This window comes from Osmia lignaria, chromosome 5 (assembly GCF_051020975.1).
Source record: "Osmia lignaria lignaria isolate PbOS001 chromosome 5, iyOsmLign1, whole genome shotgun sequence".
Lineage (NCBI taxonomy): Eukaryota > Metazoa > Arthropoda > Insecta > Hymenoptera > Megachilidae > Osmia > Osmia lignaria.
The window spans coordinates 6,579,575-6,600,995 of record NC_135036.1 but is presented as its reverse complement, the minus strand read 5'-3'; the positions used below and the strand labels follow the sequence as shown (position 1 = coordinate 6,600,995).

General features: G+C 40.9%; 2 protein-coding genes across 3 annotated transcripts; one reads left to right on the top strand and one right to left on the bottom strand.

The window, feature by feature from the left end:
• Positions 1 to 392: 392 nt before the first annotated feature.
• Positions 393 to 2,566, bottom strand: LOC117607916 (uncharacterized). Its single transcript, XM_034332167.2, has 4 exons — positions 2,457 to 2,566; positions 2,113 to 2,310; positions 1,340 to 1,665; positions 393 to 643 (listed from the first exon to the last, which is right to left on the bottom strand). Exons 1-4 carry the CDS (start codon positions 2,483 to 2,485, stop codon positions 603 to 605), a joined length of 594 nt encoding a protein of 197 aa, XP_034188058.2. The 5' UTR covers positions 2,486 to 2,566; the 3' UTR covers positions 393 to 602.
• Positions 2,567 to 3,129: 563 nt separating this feature from the next.
• Positions 3,130 to 20,447, top strand: HUWE1 (HECT, UBA and WWE domain containing E3 ubiquitin protein ligase 1). Of its 2 annotated transcripts, none has more exons than XM_076688370.1 (20): positions 3,130 to 3,964; positions 5,223 to 5,303; positions 5,389 to 5,607; positions 5,694 to 6,487; positions 6,564 to 6,840; positions 6,926 to 9,336; positions 9,803 to 13,057; positions 13,170 to 15,821; positions 15,900 to 16,076; positions 16,151 to 17,118; positions 17,191 to 17,250; positions 17,331 to 17,452; positions 17,529 to 17,766; positions 17,846 to 18,121; positions 18,549 to 18,737; positions 18,822 to 19,009; positions 19,088 to 19,221; positions 19,293 to 19,458; positions 19,550 to 19,740; positions 19,823 to 20,447. In XM_076688370.1, exons 2-20 carry the CDS (start codon positions 5,259 to 5,261, stop codon positions 19,923 to 19,925), a joined length of 12,465 nt encoding a protein of 4,154 aa, XP_076544485.1. In that variant the 5' UTR covers positions 3,130 to 3,964; positions 5,223 to 5,258; the 3' UTR covers positions 19,926 to 20,447. The 2 variants fall into 2 exon arrangements, with proteins under 2 accessions (XP_076544485.1, XP_034188052.2); XM_034332161.2 differs by having other exon boundaries at positions 13,155 to 15,821.
• The last annotated feature ends 974 nt before the right edge of the window (positions 20,448 to 21,421 follow it).

The window sequence follows — 21,421 nt, the reverse complement described above, 5'->3', positions numbered from 1 at the left end:
AAATTTCTCCAGAAACCAGTAACAGAGTGTGATTTAATGAAAGTGCATACAGGCAGTTTCAAGATTCAAATGGAATCCTCTTTGAAAAGTCGATTTAAAGGATGCGTGAAATACGTGAGCATTCGTCGGAAGTCCAGATTTTACGGATTTCTTTGCGAGTCTTTGTGTGCGAGAAGGGTTTCCAATATTGTTCCCTGAAAAAGAGATGGAATCTTTAATTCTTTTCATCCATTTTTACATTTTCAAAATTGACAATAATTTAAATGATCCTTAACTCGCACCAGAATGTCTGGAATAATCTGTATATTAATTAAATTAATTACTACAATGATTGTTATAGGAAAAACATGTGGATCTATTGTGACGTGAGGATAATCCGAGAAAAATGTACCATGACCGCACACACCTGCCAGCTTAATTCATCCGCTTCTTTCCCCTTCTTTTTACACCCTCGCTTCTTAGCTTCCATTAAACGTGGTTCTGCCTCTGCGAGGCGGAATGAAAGGGCAAGTGTTTGCCGAACAATCTTCCCCCGGTGGATAATGGTTAACCCAGAAACCCGTAATTTCGTCGATCGAATACTTCTTTCGCTTTCGAATAGTTCAAATATTTCCTTCCTCCTCTCCTTCCTCTTCTTCTGAAACTAGCAGCAAAATAGAATGATCTAAGAATAATTATAACAGCATTACTTTTTTACAATTTTTTTACAAAAAATTATTTATGCAGCCGTCTGCTCTCTTCTGTCCATAGAGCATTTATCAGGCGTACTTAATTACAAAGCCCGTAACACAATAAATAGAGGGGTCTTTGTGGAACGCTCTGAAATTATCGAACATCTGTTGCATTCGACCTTATCTAAATTGTTTTAACGCCCCTTCGGAACTTATTACGCTCGCCGCGTCAGAGACTCAACGAGTTTCCGAGGGAAAAAAATTCGCCAAACGAGATTGTTGAACTTTTACCGAAAATTTGAATGTCAGACATTCGGTCGCATTAATTAAGCTAATATGTGTCTTAATGAGGAAGAGGTCACGGTGAAGAACGCACCGTGACACAACTGTTCATTAAGGAACTCGACGGCCCGCGTTAATTGAAATGTTACTGACGAATTTGTTACCATCAGCATAAAATAACCTTTAGGCATTCTAATTAACCGGGCTCCCACGATAATTAAGCGAAATATGTTTGGGAACCTTGTTGGGTTACATTGAACGTACGTGATTTTATTCGTGCATTTCAATTATACCAAAGTGACGAGAAAATGAATCTTCTTGTAAATGTAATAGCAATTTAATACGATTTTAATTATTTTCAACAAACGACCCAATTTGCTATTCACCGTGTTTACATATTTTATGCTCTAGACAGACGTCGTAACAGCACTTCTCCCATTCGTGGCAATCCTCATCCTCGTCGCAAGAAATTGGCGGCATGTACCAATTGTAGCTTCGTGGACAATGGGTTCTCAATGGTGGACAATGCTTCTTGGTCTCTATTTCTTTTTCGATGTACACTTCTCGCCAGGGTAAGTGGAACGAAGGGGATTCCTCAGCGTTGGTCCACAGCAAAGGGTATAAAAAGCTGTACCAGACATATTCCATCCAACTCTCGCTTTTTCCCGATGGACAACAATAATATCGATCGTCCATGGTTTTGCACCAATATCTGCAAGATTTTCCATGGCTTTTAGTGTATCCTTCTATGGAACAAACGCAGGTGACGAAAAGTAACGTCAGGAACAAATGGCGCATCCTGGAACACTATAATATTTATAATTATTATTCTAGAATTTTTTCAGATTTTTTGCATAATGTTAAATAGGAGAAATAGGACAAAAACGGTAATTTCTATCCTTCCCTACAACAACCCTCCCGGTTGAGGTACAGGGCAACTTTTCCAATTTTTCTTTCCCTAAAAACCTTATTCGGACTATTACGAACATTTAAAAAAAAACTAGCCAAATCGGTCCAGCCGTTCTCAAGTGATGCGCTTACCAACGAACAGCATTTAATTTTTATTCGTATAGATAGAAGATAGTAATTGGTACACAAATTATTTTCTATTTAATAAATGTAATATTGATACAGTAATTAAGCATTGTTTTGTACTCACCCGCCTCTTAGCTTCTGTCTACAACTGGTACCGCGACGGACATTCTTATAAGACGCGGCAAAACTGTCCTTACTTAAAATCCCGTCACGGGACGGTTGTAAATTATTCCTCTTCTCGGGAGAATTAATTGTTTTTCTCGCTTCACAACGCGAAACAGCTAGAAATCCCATTTTCGGCGAACCGTCTAGGTGACAACTGCTGTGAATTAAGTGAAAAGAAAATTTAGTGATGTTTTGAGAAAGCCACTTTCTATTAAGAATGCTACTGTGCACGAGTCGTGATATATTATTCTACCTACAAGGTTGTGTATTAAGTCCTGAGTAAATCAATTTGTACGAACTTACTTGGTTATTGTTCCTTTTCCTTTTTCCATCGATGCATCTCAGATTTCTAGAATTTTAAATCGATAAAATTGATAAAACAAGTTGAAAATGAGTGCAGTTTAAACCGACATAATGCCAATTGTTACTGAAAAGTTACTAGAACTTAAAATCTAGTTACTAAATTCTGTATTTGTTTTTAAATCGTGGTTATGTCATTATTTTTATCATATAAATATTCTATTACACATGAAAATGTTGTTTAATATAAAAATATGATATTTATAAATGCATAATGAATAAGTTTAATTACTACAGTTTCGAATATCTTAACTATAATGTTCAGACATTGATGCTTCGAAAATGTTTAAATAAATATTTCTGAGAAATTGTTAAGGATTACCAATATCTACATATGAATTAGAGAATACAGTTGTCATTTTTTACATAATTTAACAAGTTTCCTTACCACAGTATCAATATTTCTTGGAATAAAAATTAAATGAAAACAACTTGCACAGGAACAAAAAAAGTTGAAGGCTTTGTAAATTTGACCAAGGAGAGCGCTGTATAACGGAAAGGTGTGTTGCAATTGGTTAAAATAAGAGAAACACTAGTTCGGTCAGTACCTTAAGTCACATCCACATGTAACTATTTCACAATGCACGACCGAGTTTCTCAACGCGTTTCTAAACGCATGTTCAGCGACGACACATAATGAAGAACAGTTACGGATGGTTACGAAGCGTCCTATCACACGTAGAGTTTCTTGACAACGAACGAATCAGAAATATCGGTGAATATTAGGACGCATTTGCCACATAATTCCCGTATTGCGCAGTGAATAGAATGCAAGCGTACGGTATTCAGAAATTTCTCGATAAAAGATGCAGAGCGGTGGTTAGCTAGTGTTGCATTGTTAAGCCTTCTCTATAGTGTTATTACATGAGTATGCGTACACAAGGAAATAGTGCAGTGCACTGAGGAGCGCGATTAAAATCGTGTTCGTCGTCGAATCATCGAATCGTGGTATAGTGTTTGTGGAGTGTCGTACGAAGGTCGTGAACTTTTGTAAGATTGTTCGAGAAGCTTGCGTACGGAAGCACACGTTACGAAAAGGTTAAAAGGAAAGGTGGACGATTCTCCGTGAAAAGCCTCGGTTAAAATGGCGGTGATCGGTACTCCGATTGGCGCTAAGCGATAGAAGAGGATCGCGCTCTATTCACGCTCGCCAAGTTTTGTTTTGATCTCGTTCGATAGTTAGCCTCACGGGAACCGGTCGATTCTCGTTCCCTCAAATTCGTTCGGGTTTTATTTTTTTTTTCCTCCCTCCCCATTTAGTACCGTGTGAAATTCTAATAAGCGTCTTGCTGGCGAAATATATCAAATCGAATCGAAGACGATTAAGGTGGTAAGAACCACCGACGGAACGGTTTCCGACGGCCGTGATGCCGCATCGTTCCGACCTCGAATTTATCGAAAGGCCGTACGACGAGGACGACTTTATCAAATCCTTGTCGGCTTATCTATAGGTAAGTTTTGCCACGAGTACCAATTTTTTTCTGCTTTCACCACCTTTATACATCGTACGATACGAATTTTTTAATTGATCCTCAATCCAACTTGTCATTTCACAGCTATATTCATTATCTCGAAATTCTTTATGCGCATATCGCCCCTTTGTTGTTGCTTCACACTCATCGAGCAAGCCTAGTTAGGTTAGGCCTTAGAAACCGATGACTCTGCATCTTGACGAGAATCCAGGTTGTTTTCGTTTCTATCATCTTTCTAACGGTGCAATCTTCTAGAACATCGATGCATTCGTTGCATTTTTCTTTTTTTTAACACTTTTTCACAAATTATTCTTTGTTTATTTTCTTTTCTTCGTAATCGTTCGTGTATTTCTTTATTTAGGTATTTTTTTTTTCTTAAATTACTATTTATGACGTAGATTGTACGTTTTGTTACGATTTGTCATGTTTTTGATCATTGTCGCGAGCTTTGTAACGTCATTGTTACTCCTTTTATGAATATTGTGTCTAAGATTACTGCATCTGTACCCTGATTTTTGAAATCAATACAAATTTCTTTGTTACGATATGTCGTTTCGTTAATAAATTATTATTTCAATATCTTTTTCGTTAAAATTATCGATGCCCAAGGATTTATTTATTAATAAGCATAATTCTATTTTTATCTCCAGAAAACCATATGGACATTTTTTGTAACTGATTTTTATGTAAAAAAATGTTTTTATTTTTATACACTAATTTACTATTACATTGTAATTGTTTTGTTTAATATTGTCTATGATGTACGAAATTTGTATGTTTAAAAAAAAAACCGTTAAATATATACACCTACCAAAATATTATTTAAGAATATAATCAGAAATTTTGTACTATTGTGTAGAATTAGTATTGAATTGTTATCAATTAATAATCTTGTTGCTTTTGTTGAAAATAATTGCATTAATATTGTGTAAATTTATTTCACATTTGTTTCATCATATCTTGACATACATAAAAGAAAACTGATAATTTTGTGTGAATGAATGGTAAAAAATATTTATCATCAATTATATGTTAACAGTTATGCAATCATTTTTACTTTAATGATTTGTTTAATTTAGGAAGATTTAATAAAATAAGATCAAATGTTAATAATATATATGTATATAGCGATTAAGGAAACATGATTTCATTTAATATTAGTAAAAAAATTATTGTGATATCCTTACATCCATGAAGTTTCCTAACAACACAAATTATATGTAAAATAATGTTTCAGATTTTAAATTTACAAAGGAATCCTTAACCTGCCAAAATGAAAATTGATAGAAATAAATTGAGGAAGTACACTTCTGTACCCGTAAGTAATACTTGTTTAAGGGTGAAGAAAATAGTGTTAACTAAAAATAAAAGATACAAAATGTTACAAATGAATAAATTTTCAGCCCGCGGAATGCCAGGCTCTTATAAGCAAGTTGCGCTCTTGCTCCCACGCAGAGCTGCTGGAAGAGCTGAAACAAATAGATGCTTGGACTTTTGGTAAATGCGAATTGTTTCATTGGATCGATGTGTTAGATCTAAGCGATAGTATTTTGGAGGAAGCCGCAACAAAAAGTCCAGACAATCCATGGGAGCTAGCCTGCGATCTCCCTCAGAATAGAGAGGTACAATTATTCTATAATTTTTATTGTTACATAACTTTAATTAAAAGCAAGGAATGATGATATAATATTTATACAACCGTTTACAGGCGAAAGAGCTTCTTCTATGGGTTCTCCATCTCACAACATTGGTCATTGAGCATTCGTACTCTCGGCATTTGTACAACAGTATGGAGCATCTTGTAACATTGTTATCAAGCTGCGACATGCACGTTGTACTTGGCGTACTAAACATCCTCTATATGTTTAGTAAACGTAGCAATTTCATTGCACGTTTGAACAATGACAAAAGGCAAGCGCTGTTAAGTAGACTCAATCTTCTTGCGGAGAGTTGGGGTGGTAAGGAGAACGGATTTGGTTTAGCTGAATGTTGTAAAGAATATCCGGACAAACCGCTTCCGGCGAGTGCCACGACGCTGCATTTCGAATTTTATGCGGAAAATCCAACGACAGATGCGTCGAATACCACTTCGAGTAGCGGTACTAAGAAATCTGGGCAAACGAATCTCGTAACGTGCATACACATAGAGAACGTAGACAAACTTGGTAAAACACCGGCACAGATAATGAATGATTTATTAAAAGTCTATAACGTACCCCAAGATCGACAGATCGCGCTGTTCACACACATAAGGCTGGCGCACAGCTTTTCTGATTACCGTAGACGCTTGCAGTGTGTACACGCCCGGTTGCAAGCATTATCGGTACTTGTATATAATAGCGAACTGGAGGAGAATGCACGTTGTTTACTGCATCCTGGATTATTAGAAGAGTTAGTTGAATTGTTGGAACTTCCACACGCACATCTCGTTGAAATTCGTGCAGCAGCACTGCGAACTCTTACTAGTATTATACATTTAGATCGTAACCCACATTTTCCAAAGTAAGCAAAGATTTTATAATTAGATAATAGAAATCATTAATTTCATCGGTGCTAAATTTATTTATTTATTTTTCAGAAAACCTGGCTCGAGGTTAAACATGATCATAGACGTCACTGGAGCTAGCTCCTATCACGGATTTCTTCCTGTATTAATTCGCACTTGCATTACGTCGTTAATTTCACCGCAATCCGATGGTCAACCTTTTCCTTTGTCTCTCGTAACAGCGTTATTCAGCTTTCTTTATCATCTAGCAAGTTACGAAGCCGGAGGCGAGTCTCTCGTCAGCTGTGGAATGATGGAAAGCTTATTAAAAATCATAAACTGGCCTGGAAGCGAGCTGGAACACATAACGGTAAGATTTCACCAGCCTTTTGTTATTATATCGCACATAAATTTCTATAATAATCGTGTTACATATTCGATCAATTCAATTCCAGTTTGTAACAAGAGCAGTTCGTGTGATAGATTTAATAACGAACATAGATATGCAAGGATTTCAAGCACACGGTGGCCTACAAAGCTTCATTAATCGACTCGATATGGAGGTGAACATTTGCAGAAAGGAGCAACCGTTTGAAATAGAACCGTCGCATTACCAGGACAGCCCGCAGATTGCTCGCGAACGATCTATAGATCGCGAGGAGAATCCTGCGACCTCCCGTCGCATGAACGAAGCGTTCGACGAACGCGAGGAATCCTCTAATCCTCCTATGGAGTTTTCCGAAGACGAAAATATGAGCTCTAAAGCGGACGAGAAAAACGAACAGATACCAGATTATTCGGCGTTGAAGACTGGAAAGACCTGTCTGCCTCAACGTGCTGCGGTTTTAAAATCAATGTTAAATTTTACAAAGAAAATTATTCAAGACCCAGCTTTTTCCGACAGCATCAGACACGTTATGGAAGGCACTTTACCTTCCTCTTTGAAACATATTATTAGCAATTCAGAGTATTACGGGCCTTCTCTGTTCCTTCTCGCGACGGACGTCGTAACCGTATACGTCTTTCAAGAGCCTTCTTTGTTGTCGTCTCTTCAAGACAACGGATTGACCGACGTTGTGTTACACGCTTTGCTCATTAAAGAGATTCCAGCCAGTAGGGAAGTTCTGGGATCGTTGCCTAACGTGTTCAGTGCCCTGTGCTTAAATCAACGAGGTCTGGAGTCATTCGTGAAGCGACGCCCGTTCGAGCGCTTATTCAAAGTACTGTTATCACCGATGTATCTTCCCGCGATGAAACGACGTCGGAGCACGGATCCTTTGGGCGACACGGCTTCGAACCTGGGCAACGCGATGGACGAATTGATGAGACATCAGCCGAGCTTGAAAGTCGACGCGATCGCCGCGGTTATAAAGCTGTTGGAAGAGCTCTGCGTGATGGGCTGCGATCCACGTTACATCTGCTTGCAAGCCGAGGATAAATTCGACAGTTCGCAGTCGAATTCGAATTCCGGGAGTCGCCAATCCTCTGGACAGTCCGTTGGAGTTGGTGTGGGAGATTCGGGTGGAGGAGGAGGCGGCGGAGGTGGAAGTAGCAGCGACGAGGAGGAAGACGACGAAGAGGAAGCCAGTACGAGCTCTCACACCCAACGCGAAGAACAGTCTTCTTCGTCCTCCGCCCAATCCGGTCCACCACCTCAACCTAGGGAAAAAACACCGATAGCTTTGATGGAATATATACAGAATGTTACAAAGTTCGTTGATGCTATTCTCAGCAATAATTCAACGGACGATCACTGCAGAGAATTCGTTGCCCAAAAGGGCCTCGTACCCCTATTGTCAATTCTTGGACTGCCTAATCTTCCAGTGGATTATTCAGTCGCCCAGACAGCTCAGGCTGTGGCTTCAGTTTGTAAAAGTATCTTGAATCTTGCCCGCGAACCGCTGGTCTTGAAAACTGGCCTGTCTCAATTAAACGAGGTTTTAAATTTATTGAAACCATTGTACAATTACATGGAAGCTCCAGGAGGATCTGTTCTATTGCACGAACTCGTTTCTGCTCCGAATTTGGAGACAGCTTTTACCAGCGACACAGCGACACCTTTGCTTCACGCTATGAACGCCGCTTATGGCTACATAATAATGTTCGCTCAGGTGTGCCGCACCAGTCAAAGCGAGATCAGAAATTTAGCCATGAACCACTGGGGATCAGAGCTGGGTCTCACGGTTTTGAAAGGTCTCTCAGAGTTGTATACAGCTCTGATTTGGGAGAGCACAGCGTTGTTGGCGCTCACGACAGAAGATTTTATCCCATCTGGATGTGATTTTGGAAAGGAAGATATGGATAAACTGGTGCCACCTGAATCGAAGACCGAGGGAGAGAGTTCTGGTTGGTCCGGCGCTGCATCCTCAGATATGGGAAGCAACGGAATGACGACAGCTATGGAAGCTCTGAGCACAGATCCACCGCCAGTCCCTATGGAGGTGGACGAGAAACCAAATCCTACTACAACTGGAAGGGCATCTCCGAGTTCTCATCGATTCGCGTATCCTAAACACTTGTTGGGACTCACGTCTAAAATGGGCAGAGCATTGGCTGAACTGTTCGCTATTCTCGTAAAGCTTTGCATGGGTTCCCCGCTCAGGCAACGCAGGGGACAACAGATGTCTTTGATACCGGCTCTTCCTTCGCAAGCAGCGAGGAGTGTAGCGACTGCGTTGAATTACGTACTGATTCGTGGATTATCATGGGACAAGTTACCACCGTCAACAGTGCCGAAACTTCAAGTGACCTTCTTGATGTGCACCCTCAGCTTTGTACCCCCTGCGTTGTTCGATGAGAAAGGTTATCCATTTCACCTGATGCTCCAGAAATTTGTTAAATTAGGCGGACAAAATGCGTTCTTTGCGTAAGTTTTCAATACTAATTCGACAAATACAGGGCAAAAGTAAGTAGACACTATTCAAAATAGAATACCTCGGTTAAAATTGGACTAAATAGCTTGGGGTTTTTTGAGAAGCTATACAAATTAATTTACTAAAATATGTATTTTCATTATTTTAAAAAATTACAATTTGTTGAAATCGTGAAAGAAAATAGTTTTTATGTAAGTCTATACTGAAAATTTAAAACATTAGATGAAAAGTTATCATTCACTATTTTTTTCACGATTTCAATAAATTATAATTTTTTGAAATGATGAAAATACATATTTTAGTGAATTAATTTTTATAGCTTCTCAAAAAACCTCAAGTTATTTAGTCGAATTTTAACCGAGATATTCTATTTTGAACAATGTCTACTTACTTTTCTCTTTCACTGTATACTGTTTAATTAATTTTTACATAATCTAATTATGAGTTATTTATTTTCAGTGCTTTCCATTGGGTACTATCAGGAGGAGGGCAGTTTCCCTTAGCCGAAGGATTGGAACATCCAAACTTACCTGATTGCACTGGAGAATTCTTAGACGGTTGGCTGATGATCTTAGAGAAAATGGTGAATCCCAAAACTTTGCTAGATTCACCTTACGTTGTTTCTCTAAAATGCACCGGAATATATAAAGTGTACGAAACATTCGACCCGATCAAATATCTTACCGAAATACACAAAGAGGCTTTCGAAGCAGTGATGCTAATGTGGGGAAAGAAACCATTGAAAAGCTATGGTGCCCACATGACAGAATTAATCCTATCCATTTTACGGCACATTTTAAGAAGCGAACAGATCATCAAGGAACACGCTCAGAAAGAAGAAAATACCGAAGCAGCGATCTCTGGTAGCACCAGTGGAACCAGTGGAATTGCAAGAGCTGGAACGATATCCGACAGAGAGGAACTGGAACCGGACGTGAATCCAGAACATCTTAGACAACTGATGGATATGGGCTTCAGCAGGGCTCATTGCATTGAAGCATTGCTTCATACCTTAACCGTTGAACAAGCCACAGATTACCTTCTGACTAATCCTGCCACCTTACGCAGATCGGATGTCCCAGCAGGCGATGCGAGCGGACAAGACCTGATAATGGACCTGGAATTGGTAGACGACGATCAGATAATGCACGCTATAGCGATGTCTCTTGGAGAAACGGAAACGAAGAAAGTATTCGGTTCGGAAGAACCAACTCGCGAGACTACCATAACGGAAAGCATAGACGAATTCACTCGCAGTGCTTTGACTCAGTGTTTGAACCTATTGGACCTCATGCCTGATACTGTATACAGAATCTGCGACCTACTAGTCGCCATTGCTAAGAGAAACGGTGACGAATGGCGCGATAATATGCTGCGACAACTGATGAAGGAAATAGGCAGTCTGATAGATTATCTGATTGGGATCGCTGAGAGTCAAGATCCAAGTGCTGGCGCGCGACTGGTAGAATGCGAGGAGGCTAACAAAGTTACTGGACGCATCTATCTGTACACCATGTTCTTCGAGGGAACGTTCCAAGAGATGCGAGTACCGTGCGCTCAGATTGTAGAGGAATATGCCATCTTGAACAAACTAGTGCGTTTGTTGGTGTTGAGCGAGGGTCCACTGACGGCGAATAAAAATAGAATCATCAAAGAGGGTAACAAAGACACACCTGCTGCGAAGACACCTAAATGGCTGGCACCTTTGTTGCTGCTCATCGAACGTCTGGAGAAAGTAGCGATATTAAAGAAACGAAAGGAGTTCATGTATAAAATAACAAACAGAATGTGGAAGTGGTTCGATCTGAGTACAGGAAGGTGGACATGGTATTCATCTGTGAACAATAGGATCATCAATGATGCATACTGGGCTGGAGAATCCAGTACCAGAGTAACGTGCAACAAACGAAGATACGTGATCAACTTTTCTTCCATGACTCAAGTGAACGAGGAAAGCGACAACAGGAGACCCATAACCATGGGCTTTAAATTACACATGGGTAACGAAGATGGTGGTTCTGGGTCCGACACCAACATGGACACCGATGAAAATCGAATAGACGATAAAAGGAATACTGTTCTCCAAGGATTGGATCCCAGCATGGCTCCAGGCATAATACGCGCCTGTGTCAAATTAATGGCCATTCCTGTCGACCGAGATGCCTTGCACGCCTCTATGAAAGTGTGTCTGCGGTTCACCAGGGATTACGAGAACGCGGAGATATTCGTTCGCGAGGGCGGTGTGAAGCTTCTGTTAGAGATGGCTGAATCGAGTAGCTTCGCTGGTTGCATCAATCTATGCACCCTTCTGATACGCCACGCTTTGGAGGAGCCGAGGACCCTTCGCCAGACCATGGAGAAGGTGATCCGCAGTCGCACCCAGGGTAACATACCACCGGCGTGCAAGGAGATCCTCTTCATGACTCGCCAGATCAACAGCGCTGTCTGTCGCAACCCGGAGGTTTACAGAGAGGTCTGTGCCAACATTCTAAGAGTCGACATTAGCTTGTTGAGGAAAGAGGATGGTGATAACAGGTTGATAGTAAAGGCTCTTCCACCCAGCCATACATTAGCCTTGCCCATGGTGGAAGAAGCCTCCATATCCGTGGTCAAGGATCTCCTGAACGCTCTTATAAAACCAACGCCGGTCACCTCCGACGATAAATCCTCCACGCCCACCAGAAGCCCGGAGAAGAAGGCGTCTTACTTAAATTCCACGGTGGAAACCTCTCGACGAGATGTCCTGAGGAACAATGCTACTACAACGAATGACACTCTCGACGAGGACGATCAAGTCTCTCAGATAATCCCTATGAAGATCTACCCAGAAACCAGCGGTGTCGCTAAAGCCGAGCCAGAGGAGGCAAAGAAACCTCTGCTGGCGAAGTCTGCTATTCTGAAGATACTTGCCGAGGCTGTTCGTTCGTACAGCGCGGTGGCGGGTTTGATTACAGAGCACGTGTACAGAGCAGGGCAAAGTGAAATGGTTACAGAGGACACCACAGCTCTTGCCTTTCTCCTGGACAAACTTTTACCAATGTTGCCAGAGAATTCCAACGATAAACAGTACAACATGGCGAGGATGCTGATAGCTGCGATCGCCTCTTGCAATCATTCTCCGGATGCTCAAACAATTCTGGTCACCGAGGTGAAGGCAGCCTTGACGAGAACCTTGGCTCTTCCTGAGAGCTCTGAGAAACATGCCCAGCTGCAATTATTGATCGGTTTGATCTCCACCATGATTGATAGCTGTCCACCGACTCCCCATAATCCATTGAGAGCTTCCTTAAAGGTGCAGCAGTGCAACAATGTCAATTACATTGTCAGAATCATGTTGAGGAAGGGGATAATAACTGATCTGGCAAAGATCCCTCATAGTCTTGACTTATCCAGTCCTAACATGGCTGGTACCATTAATGCTGCATTGAAACCGCTCGAGACGCTTTCTCGAATCATAAACCAACCAATGCCTGGTGCTGTTAACAATAAATACTCAAAACCGAAAAGCAGGACCGTTCAAGAAGAGCCTATTGGCGAACAGACAGGAACCACTACGTCGGAGGCGACGCATGCGGTCGGCGAGGAGACAAACGAGGACGCTGAAAACACGGAACACGATATATCCGTCACTGCTGAGAGCCTCGAGCCTACGTCCGAGAGCCAGGTGCACGAGGAGGCTGTTCTCGAGGACATCATGGATCAGCTTCTCGAAAGGTACTGATAAATAACGTGAATAGAATAGAAAATGAATAATGTAAATAAATATTAGCATTCTAGGTTCATGTAAGCTGCTGTACTTATAATCAAGCAGTGTACTGTTTTCCAGGGACGGATCTGGCGTGGCGGAGGACCAGTCCTCGCGGCCTCACAGACCCATGGACATCGACGACGAAAGTCTCGCGATACGGGACGGGGAGGCCGATTTCGACCCGACGCGGGACGCAACGATAAGAGAGGATCTTCTGAGCTCCGATTCGGACTCGGACAGCAATCCATCCGACGACAACGAGGACGAGGTACAGGACGACGAGGACGAGGAGGAGGAGGAGGAGGACGACGGCGAAGAGAACGAGGAGGAAGAGGAAGAGGAGGAGGAGGAATCGTCGAATTACGAGGAGGATGGGATCGAATTTTACGAGGATGTCGGCGAAAGCGGTGTATTCCGTATGTTCCCGTCGACCGAGCGTGAGGGTAGCAATGTCGTGATGATTCGGCACAATATTGATAATCAGGACAATGTAAATACATCCGCTACGGTAACACCGCGATCTAGCCTTCCGTGGAATACAACGTTTCCTTTACCTTTGGGCCTGTTCGAGGACCCCCCCTCGGTATCCGAGAGCAGCGGTATTAATTCCCATCCACTGTTAACACCACAGGGCGGTTTGGACGCCGGCGGTACGAGGGCTCAGAGGGCTCTGCGGCCGCGTAGGTATCAGTACCTTCAGATACCGAATTCGCGGAACCCGAATCCACCGGTAATACTGCAGAGACTTCTAGGACCAGCTGCCCAAGCGCTTCCTTTATCCGCCAGCCAGGTTCTGGCATCCAGTTTCCGGGACACCCGCGTCGTCCTGATGGACAACGGTCTTGGAATATTAACGAACCAAGAAGAGGAACAAATAGACCTTGTGGATCAGTCTGGTTATCTCCTGGGACCCAGCCTAGCAGCCACCTTAAACAGTACCCCGACCGCTTTACATTGGTGGATAGAGGAGAGCAAATTACTGGATGGAGATTCTCAGACGGACTGCTGCATGGGCGTTGTGTACAAACTGATCCCCGGATTGGAGAAGTATAGGAATGCTGAACTAGCTGAACGAAGGGAGAGACGTAAGAAGCAGCACGCTTCTGAGAAGAAGAACGAGAAGGATGGGAAGGAGGGGAAGGATCATTTGAATAACACAGAGTCTGGCTCGTCCACCGTGATACCCATGGAAGAACAGATATCAACCGCATCGACGTCCCAAAGAGAGGACATAACCGACTTCGTTCCCAGATTCGAAACTTGCGTCGAAACGACTCGACCTGAACGCACACCGGACGAGGATATAATCGACGTAACCGGAGAGATGGACGCGACTGTTCAAGAGGACGAGGAGCGATCGCCTCCCCCGCCCCCCGAGGAACAGCCCTCAGAACCTAGAGACCCTCGAATAACTAACAGAAACCCAACTTTGGAACTTGCCGAAAGTATAGTCGATTCTGTGCTTGGACCGTGCGCTTCTGTAGCGAGTAGACTGAGACAGTCCGAACGCATCGTTGAAGGATCCAACACGAACGATACGTCCAATCGTTCCAACACCTCCATAGTGGTAGATTTCAGTCAAGAGGCTAACGAGGATTTGTTGAGAGAAATCGATTGCTCCGAATGGATCCGAATTTTCACCGACGACAGTCAGTCGAACGTAGAACGAAACGCTAACGTGGTGAATCAAGATCCCACCACTTCCACGTCGGGCACTGTTAACGCAGAGGCGTCGGAACAACCGCAGCAGTCCCAGGAGCAAGCTCAACAGCAACCGGAACAAGCACAGCAGTCGCAGGAACAACCACCGCCGCAGCAACAACAGCAACAGCAACAGGTCCAGCAACCGTCTCAAGAACAGCAATTGCCGGATGGAGTGGATCCATCGTTCCTAGCTGCGTTGCCAGAAGACATGAGGGACGAAGTTATAGCTGAACAGCTGAGACTTCAACGAATCAGGCAACGGGCGCAGGCGACAGTAGTTGAAGAATTAACAGGACCCGTGGAAGTGAATCCCGAATTTCTTGCCGCTTTACCTCCGGCCATTCAAGAGGAGGTTCTCGCCCAGCAACGCTTGGAGCAACAACGACACGCGGCTGCGAGCGCGAACCCTGAGGATCCGGTCGACGCGGCCGCGTTCTTCCAGAATCTACAGCCTGCTCTTCGACAGGCGATTCTGACCGACATGGAGGAATCGCAGATATCGGTCCTTCCGCCGGATCTAGCTCAGGAGGCTCAGAATCTTCGCAGGGAATGGGAGGCGAGGAACAGGCACATAATGCAGGAAAGATTCCTTAATCATGTTAGCCAAGGGAACACCACCTTGTCCAGTATATTGAGGACCTCCGGTAGGCGTACAGGGGGTGGTACTCGTTTCGCGATTCACACGGTAGCGCAGAGAGGGCAGTGGGAGCCGTGGAACACCCGTTTCGATTCTGGTATAACGCATCAAGGAGCCAGTCTGAGACTCAGAGGCAGGCAGTTGTTGGATCACGAATCCATGGCCTGTGTGTTGGTGTTGTTGTTTGTCGATGAACCGAAAATTAACACTCTCAGGCTCCATAGGGTTATCAGGAATCTTTGCTATCATGGCAGCACTAGGGAGTGGGTGGTCAGAGCATTGCTGAGTATCATGGAAAGAAGTAACGATGAGAACAAAGACATAGCCATGGACTTTGGTGGGAAATTTAGAAGGAAAAGCTTGGTACCTATGATGCACCACGATTATTGGTAAGGACCTTCCTTTATTTATTTTTAATTTAATTCAAGTTGAATGATTAATCATTTGTTCCTTCTCTTTTCTTTCAGTGCTCCTAAAATTTTTGACCAAAGAAGTAATGCACAATCATGGTTGAACATTAGCATTGATGCTGCATTAGGATGCAGAGCAAATGTTTTCCACATTGTAAGACACGGTGGTAAGAAATCAGAGAGACAAGGTAGTAGTATTGCCATTCATCCTCAGGCAGCGCCCACAGTATGCAGGTAAATTAATTAATATTTTCATCAATTGAAAATTCATGTGTTATCTTGAGATACAATTATCTGTATTTTTACAGACATACATTGGAGCTGCTGATATCGTTGGCTAAAGGCTTTCCCGGTTATTTTGTGCCAATCAAATCTAAGGAATCAGACGAGAAAGAAAGTAACAAGGACAAAGACTCGTGTAACAAAGAGGAGGCTGGTTCGAAGAGTAAATCCACGTCCAAACCAGGGAAAAGCGATCAGCCAGATTTCTGGGACATGCTGTTGAAACTAGACTCGTGTGCCTCGAAGAAAGGAAAGTCTGTCGCTAGATCGCATTCGAATACGAATTTAGGAAACGATTCCGAGCACAGTATGACTACCTTCGAATCGTCCGCATTCGGTCAATTAATATCCATGTTGAATTGGTCCGTTATTAAACGCAGCAGTCAATTAACGGATAAACTTTTGAGACTGCTATCACTGATCTCCATTGGACTGACAGAAGTGAATCCTTACTGTAGACAGGAAGGAAATAAGAACAAGAGGATGGAGATGAACAAAGAACAGAGCATCGCTGCTCCTGAGGAACATCTCAGATTGGCTGTTCAAGTTTTAACCAGCAAGAGTTGTTCAGAGGAAGGGTTGGAGGATGCAACTGCTTTGTTGCTCAATTTGTCTTACTGTCCTGATCCTACTAAACAATTAATACTGAAATTATTATTGGAAGGCGCTATGGAATTGGCCAATGTCGTTTGCGAGCATATAAAGGATCTAATGATGGAGTTGAAGGTCTTGAATCGTGAACTTAGACGAAATTCTATGGAGGAACAACCTTCGACCAGCAGCGGTGGTTCCCGAGGAATTCTTTTAGATAGGTTTACAAACGAGAGCGTAGTGGTCACTGCTCCGAGTAAAGTTAAAGCTGGAAGTGATCTTCAGTTACCATCCATGGCTGCCCTTGTTAGCAAAACTTCTAGTCAGGCATTCTTCTTAAGAATACTTAAAGTGATCGTACAAATAAGGGAAGCTGTGCGCTTAGCGAATAATAAAAAGACAGGTACATCTGCAAACAATTTTATCGTTAGCATTATCCTTTAAAGAAATAACTAATTAAAATTTAATCTTATAGCTAACCAAACTTCAGAAAGTTCTGTAGATACTGGAAACACTAATCAATCTTCAGAAGGAGGTAACTGTTGTGAAATTTTTGTAATTCAATCATCCATAAATTAAGAAAATAATATATAATGTGGAATTCTTTTTTAATAGGCGAAGAAAAGCTTCCATTATTAAGTGAAAGTTTAGTACTGGATCATTTGTGGGAGACACTTAGCGCCTGTTTATTGGAATTGGAATACACTCCAGATCATCATGCAGTTCTAGTTCTGCAGGTAAGATGATTAATTACAAATTTTTTAATCTTCACTCTTGGGATTATCTAATCGTATATTTTATTATATTTTACAGCCCGCGGTAGAAGCATTTTTCTTGGTTCATTCATCATCGAGTATTTCTCGTGATCGTCAGATAAATACAAATGCAGACAACAGGGAGGTTATTCCCGATCTAGCACCAGTTTCACCTATATACTCAGACAACGAAGGTACATCCCAATCTGAGGCTACTATTAACACTTCATGGGATATGACACCTCCGCCACAGAAGACTCTTCCACCGGACCAGCTTAAGTTCCTCAAATTTGCCGGTATAACATAGTCCTTAAATTTCCTTAATATAAAAATTAATAAGCATAGAAAAATTAATCTCATATATTTTCATTACAGAAACGCACAGAACTGTCCTAAACCAAATCCTTCGCCAAACCACCACGCATTTAGCGGATGGACCATTCTCTGTGTTAGTGGATCACACCAGAGTTCTCGACTTCGACGTAAAGAGACGATACTTCCGTACAGAGTTGGAACGAATGGATGAAGGCATTCGTAGGGAGGAATTAGCAGTGCATGTTCGTAGGAGTCATGTGTTCGAAGATTCATTCCGGCAACTTCATAGGCGAAATGCTGACGAGTGGAAGAATCGGTTCTACATCGTCTTTGAAGGTAAATTAAATCTGTAACAAATAGTATTACATGTTAGGATTGTTCTTTGACGTGTATTTAATAAGGATGTACCCGATATTACGAACTCGACCGGGTGCCTGACTATTTCGGGTCAGTTCAGATAAATTCGGGCAGATTCGGACGAGCTCCCGCGATCCAACTCTCGTATACTTGTTAGTGCTTGCAATAAGCATGTTCAAAATCTATTTTGAATGAAATTCATTTCAAATAAATTCACTTTCAAGTATTATTTTTCCACATAAAACAGATTTTGCACATACTTATTGCAATAAGAATTAGGACGCGGCCCGCGGGAACTCGGCCTAATCTGCCCGACTTTATCCGACCGAGCCCGCCCGATGTTTCCCGAACCAACCCGAATAGTTCAAAACTCAACTATTTAAAAATTAATGATGCTTCATTGTAGGTGAGGAAGGTCAAGACGCTGGAGGATTACTCAGAGAATGGTACGTCATCATTTCCAGAGAAATTTTCAACCCTATGTATGCTCTGTTCACTGTGAGCCCCGGCGATCGTGTAACATATATGATAAACTCTTCTTCGCACTGCAACCCTAACCACTTATGTTACTACAAATTTGTCGGTCGAGTTATTGGTAAGTTTTTTCTTTCCTGCTATATTAGAAAAATGTTTATATTATATCCCGTTTTGTAACTAATATTGATAATTATTCCTACAGCTAAAGCTATCTACGACAACAAACTTCTAGAATGTTACTTTACGCGTAGTTTTTATAAACATATTCTGGGAATATTGGTAAAACATACCGATATGGAAAGCGAAGACTATAGCTTTTACAAAGGTCTTGTATATCTCACTGAGCACAACATCGCTGATCTTGGATACGAATTAACGTTTTCCACGGAGGTACATTTTAATATTTCTTTAATTTATTTATTACTACGTTGACGAGTAATTATTTTACAATCTGTATAACATTTTTAGGTTAATGAATTTGGTGTTAATGATGTACGAGATTTAATACCAAACGGACGTAACATCGTCGTCACCGAAGAAACGAAACTAGAATACATTCGGCTCGTTTGTCAAATGAAAATGACCGGAGCTATTCGTAAACAGTAAGTAAAATAAATTAGAGATAGATAAAGTGATTATTACAAGATGTAATATTTTCTGTTTCTGTTTATAGGTTAAACGCGTTCCTAGAAGGTTTTTACGATATTATTCCGAAACGACTGATCTCTATATTCAATGAACAAGAACTTGAGTTGTTAATTAGTGGGTTACCTAATGTAGATATCGAAGATCTTAAGGCCAATACTGAATATCATAAGTATAGCGCAAACTCTCTACAAGTATGTATTCCAATCATTCAAACATATTCATAATATTGATTTAAATTGATAAATCAATAATGTTATATCAAACATTATTTTTTTAACTTAGATCCAGTGGTTCTGGCGGGCATTACGTGGTTTTGATCAGGCAGACAGAGCTAAATTTTTACAATTCGTTACCGGAACTTCAAAAGTACCGCTGCAAGGTTTCGCTGCTTTAGAAGGAATGAATGGTATACAGAAATTCCAAATTCACCGTGAAGATAGATCTACAGACAGACTTCCCTCGGCACACACATGGTAGATATTGCATATACAATTTATTTTTTACTTAAAAAATTTCCTTAACAAATATTTCACGACACATATCTTTTCTCCCTAGTTTCAATCAACTGGATCTACCCGTTTACGAAACGTACGACAAGCTTCGCACGAATTTGTTAAAAGCGATCCACGAATGTAGCGAAGGATTTGGTTTCGCCTAAATTTCTGCAAAGTTGAGCAGTTTGCATAATTTTGCATGAAAAATCTAAGAGCGAAGGGAAAAACAGAGGGAATCATGAAGAACACAGAGGAAAGAATTAAAATCCAGAGAAATGATTGTAAAAGTGTCGATAAGAATAATGTTTTTGATCTTCGCTCAAGATCTAGTATATAAATGTTTACTCCGCTATATACATATTAAAACTAAAAGCGTATGTATATACGTAAAATTAACGATGTAATTACCGATTACCGTCGCTAGAGTTTATTTTGTTGAACGATCATAAAAAAAAAAGAGGAAGACGCAGAGCTTAACGATAATTTCCGATGAAAGGAAAAGAAAACTTAATCGGACACTTTAGTTAAGGTCCCTAAATGGTTAAGAAAAATAACATATAAAGATTCAATGTAATTCATCCTTAAGAGAACGCAGCGGGCTGAAATAAAACATGTAATATAATTGCGACTCGAAGCTGCTCTCCTCTTTGAACAGATTCGAAAAGAGAAAAAAAAAAAGAAACAAATTATTGCCGAGACGGAAAAGCAGATGGAAGTGTGCCTGTTATTTCCGAGTATGTGTTTATTTCCTTATATTATGCGTGGCAGGAAAAAAGAAAAGATAAAACAGCAAGCAACCTAGAATACGTGAAGAAACCTTGTGTAAACGTGTTGAAATGTATTGTATGGAAGCGCGAATACGTGTTGTATGTATATGTACGAATGATAGAGAAAGTAATATTATTCAAGAACCGATTAGACACGAGCCTAAATACGAGAAAAAAAAACATTTCACAATGTTATATCCTTAACGCCCGCAAGAAAAAGAAAAAATAACGTATGGTTGTACACTATTAGTATTAATATATTATCTAATTCTTAACCGATAGTAATAATCATTAATTAATATCTTTTTAATATTAATCATTTAAGAAATGTGATGTTAAAAAGGAAGTCATGTAACATTTTTCCTTTTTTTCTTTTTTTCCTACAGATATAGGATAGCGCAAAGTCACGTCCAAACTCATCGGCCCGATATCCCTGAACTTCCTTTAATAAATTTCAATCTACTTTTGTTCCGGAAATGAAATTCTTAATCGAACGGATGTTAATTTTGTAAACACATCGAATGGGACAATATACGTTGACAAAAAAGCATAGATCTATCATTTTTTTCTTTTTTTTTTCGCGGTATTGTTAGAAATTCGCAGAATAAACTAATGTTGTATTTCTTATAGAAGAATTTCCGTCTTTTGTGGTTTTTAATTATACGAAGAGCAGCTTCTGTTCGAGATGAATTACTGAATGACTGTAGGAAAACGAAGATTTTAATTATAATCGAAATTCTTTTAAAGTATTTGTTGTTTAAACATTTCCTCATCTGTAACGAAATAATTGATATACATACAATACAAATGTAACTTTTACATCCGTTTTCCGTTTACAAATATTACAAATTTGATGAACGAATCTATTAATTTTGAGGAAATAATTTGTATTT

Excerpts from the sequence above, each read along its gene's own strand:
- LOC117607916 (XM_034332167.2), bottom strand. The coding sequence starts at position 2,485 with ATGGAAAAAGGAAAAGGAACAATAACCAA. Across the intron at positions 1,666-2,112 it reads AGACAGAAGCTAAGAGGCGG|ATATTGGTGCAAAACCATGG; the intron begins GTGAGTACAAAA and ends AAAATCTTGCAG. Across the intron at positions 644-1,339 it reads GCATAAAATATGTAAACACG|TTTCAGAAGAAGAGGAAGGA; the intron begins GTGAATAGCAAA and ends TTTTGCTGCTAG.
- HUWE1 (XM_034332161.2), top strand. The coding sequence starts at position 5,259 with ATGAAAATTGATAGAAATAAATTGAGGAAGTACACTTCTGTACCC. Across the intron at positions 6,841-6,925 it reads GCGAGCTGGAACACATAACG|TTTGTAACAAGAGCAGTTCG; the intron begins GTAAGATTTCAC and ends ATTCAATTCCAG. Across the intron at positions 9,337-9,802 it reads GGACAAAATGCGTTCTTTGC|TGCTTTCCATTGGGTACTAT; the intron begins GTAAGTTTTCAA and ends ATTTATTTTCAG.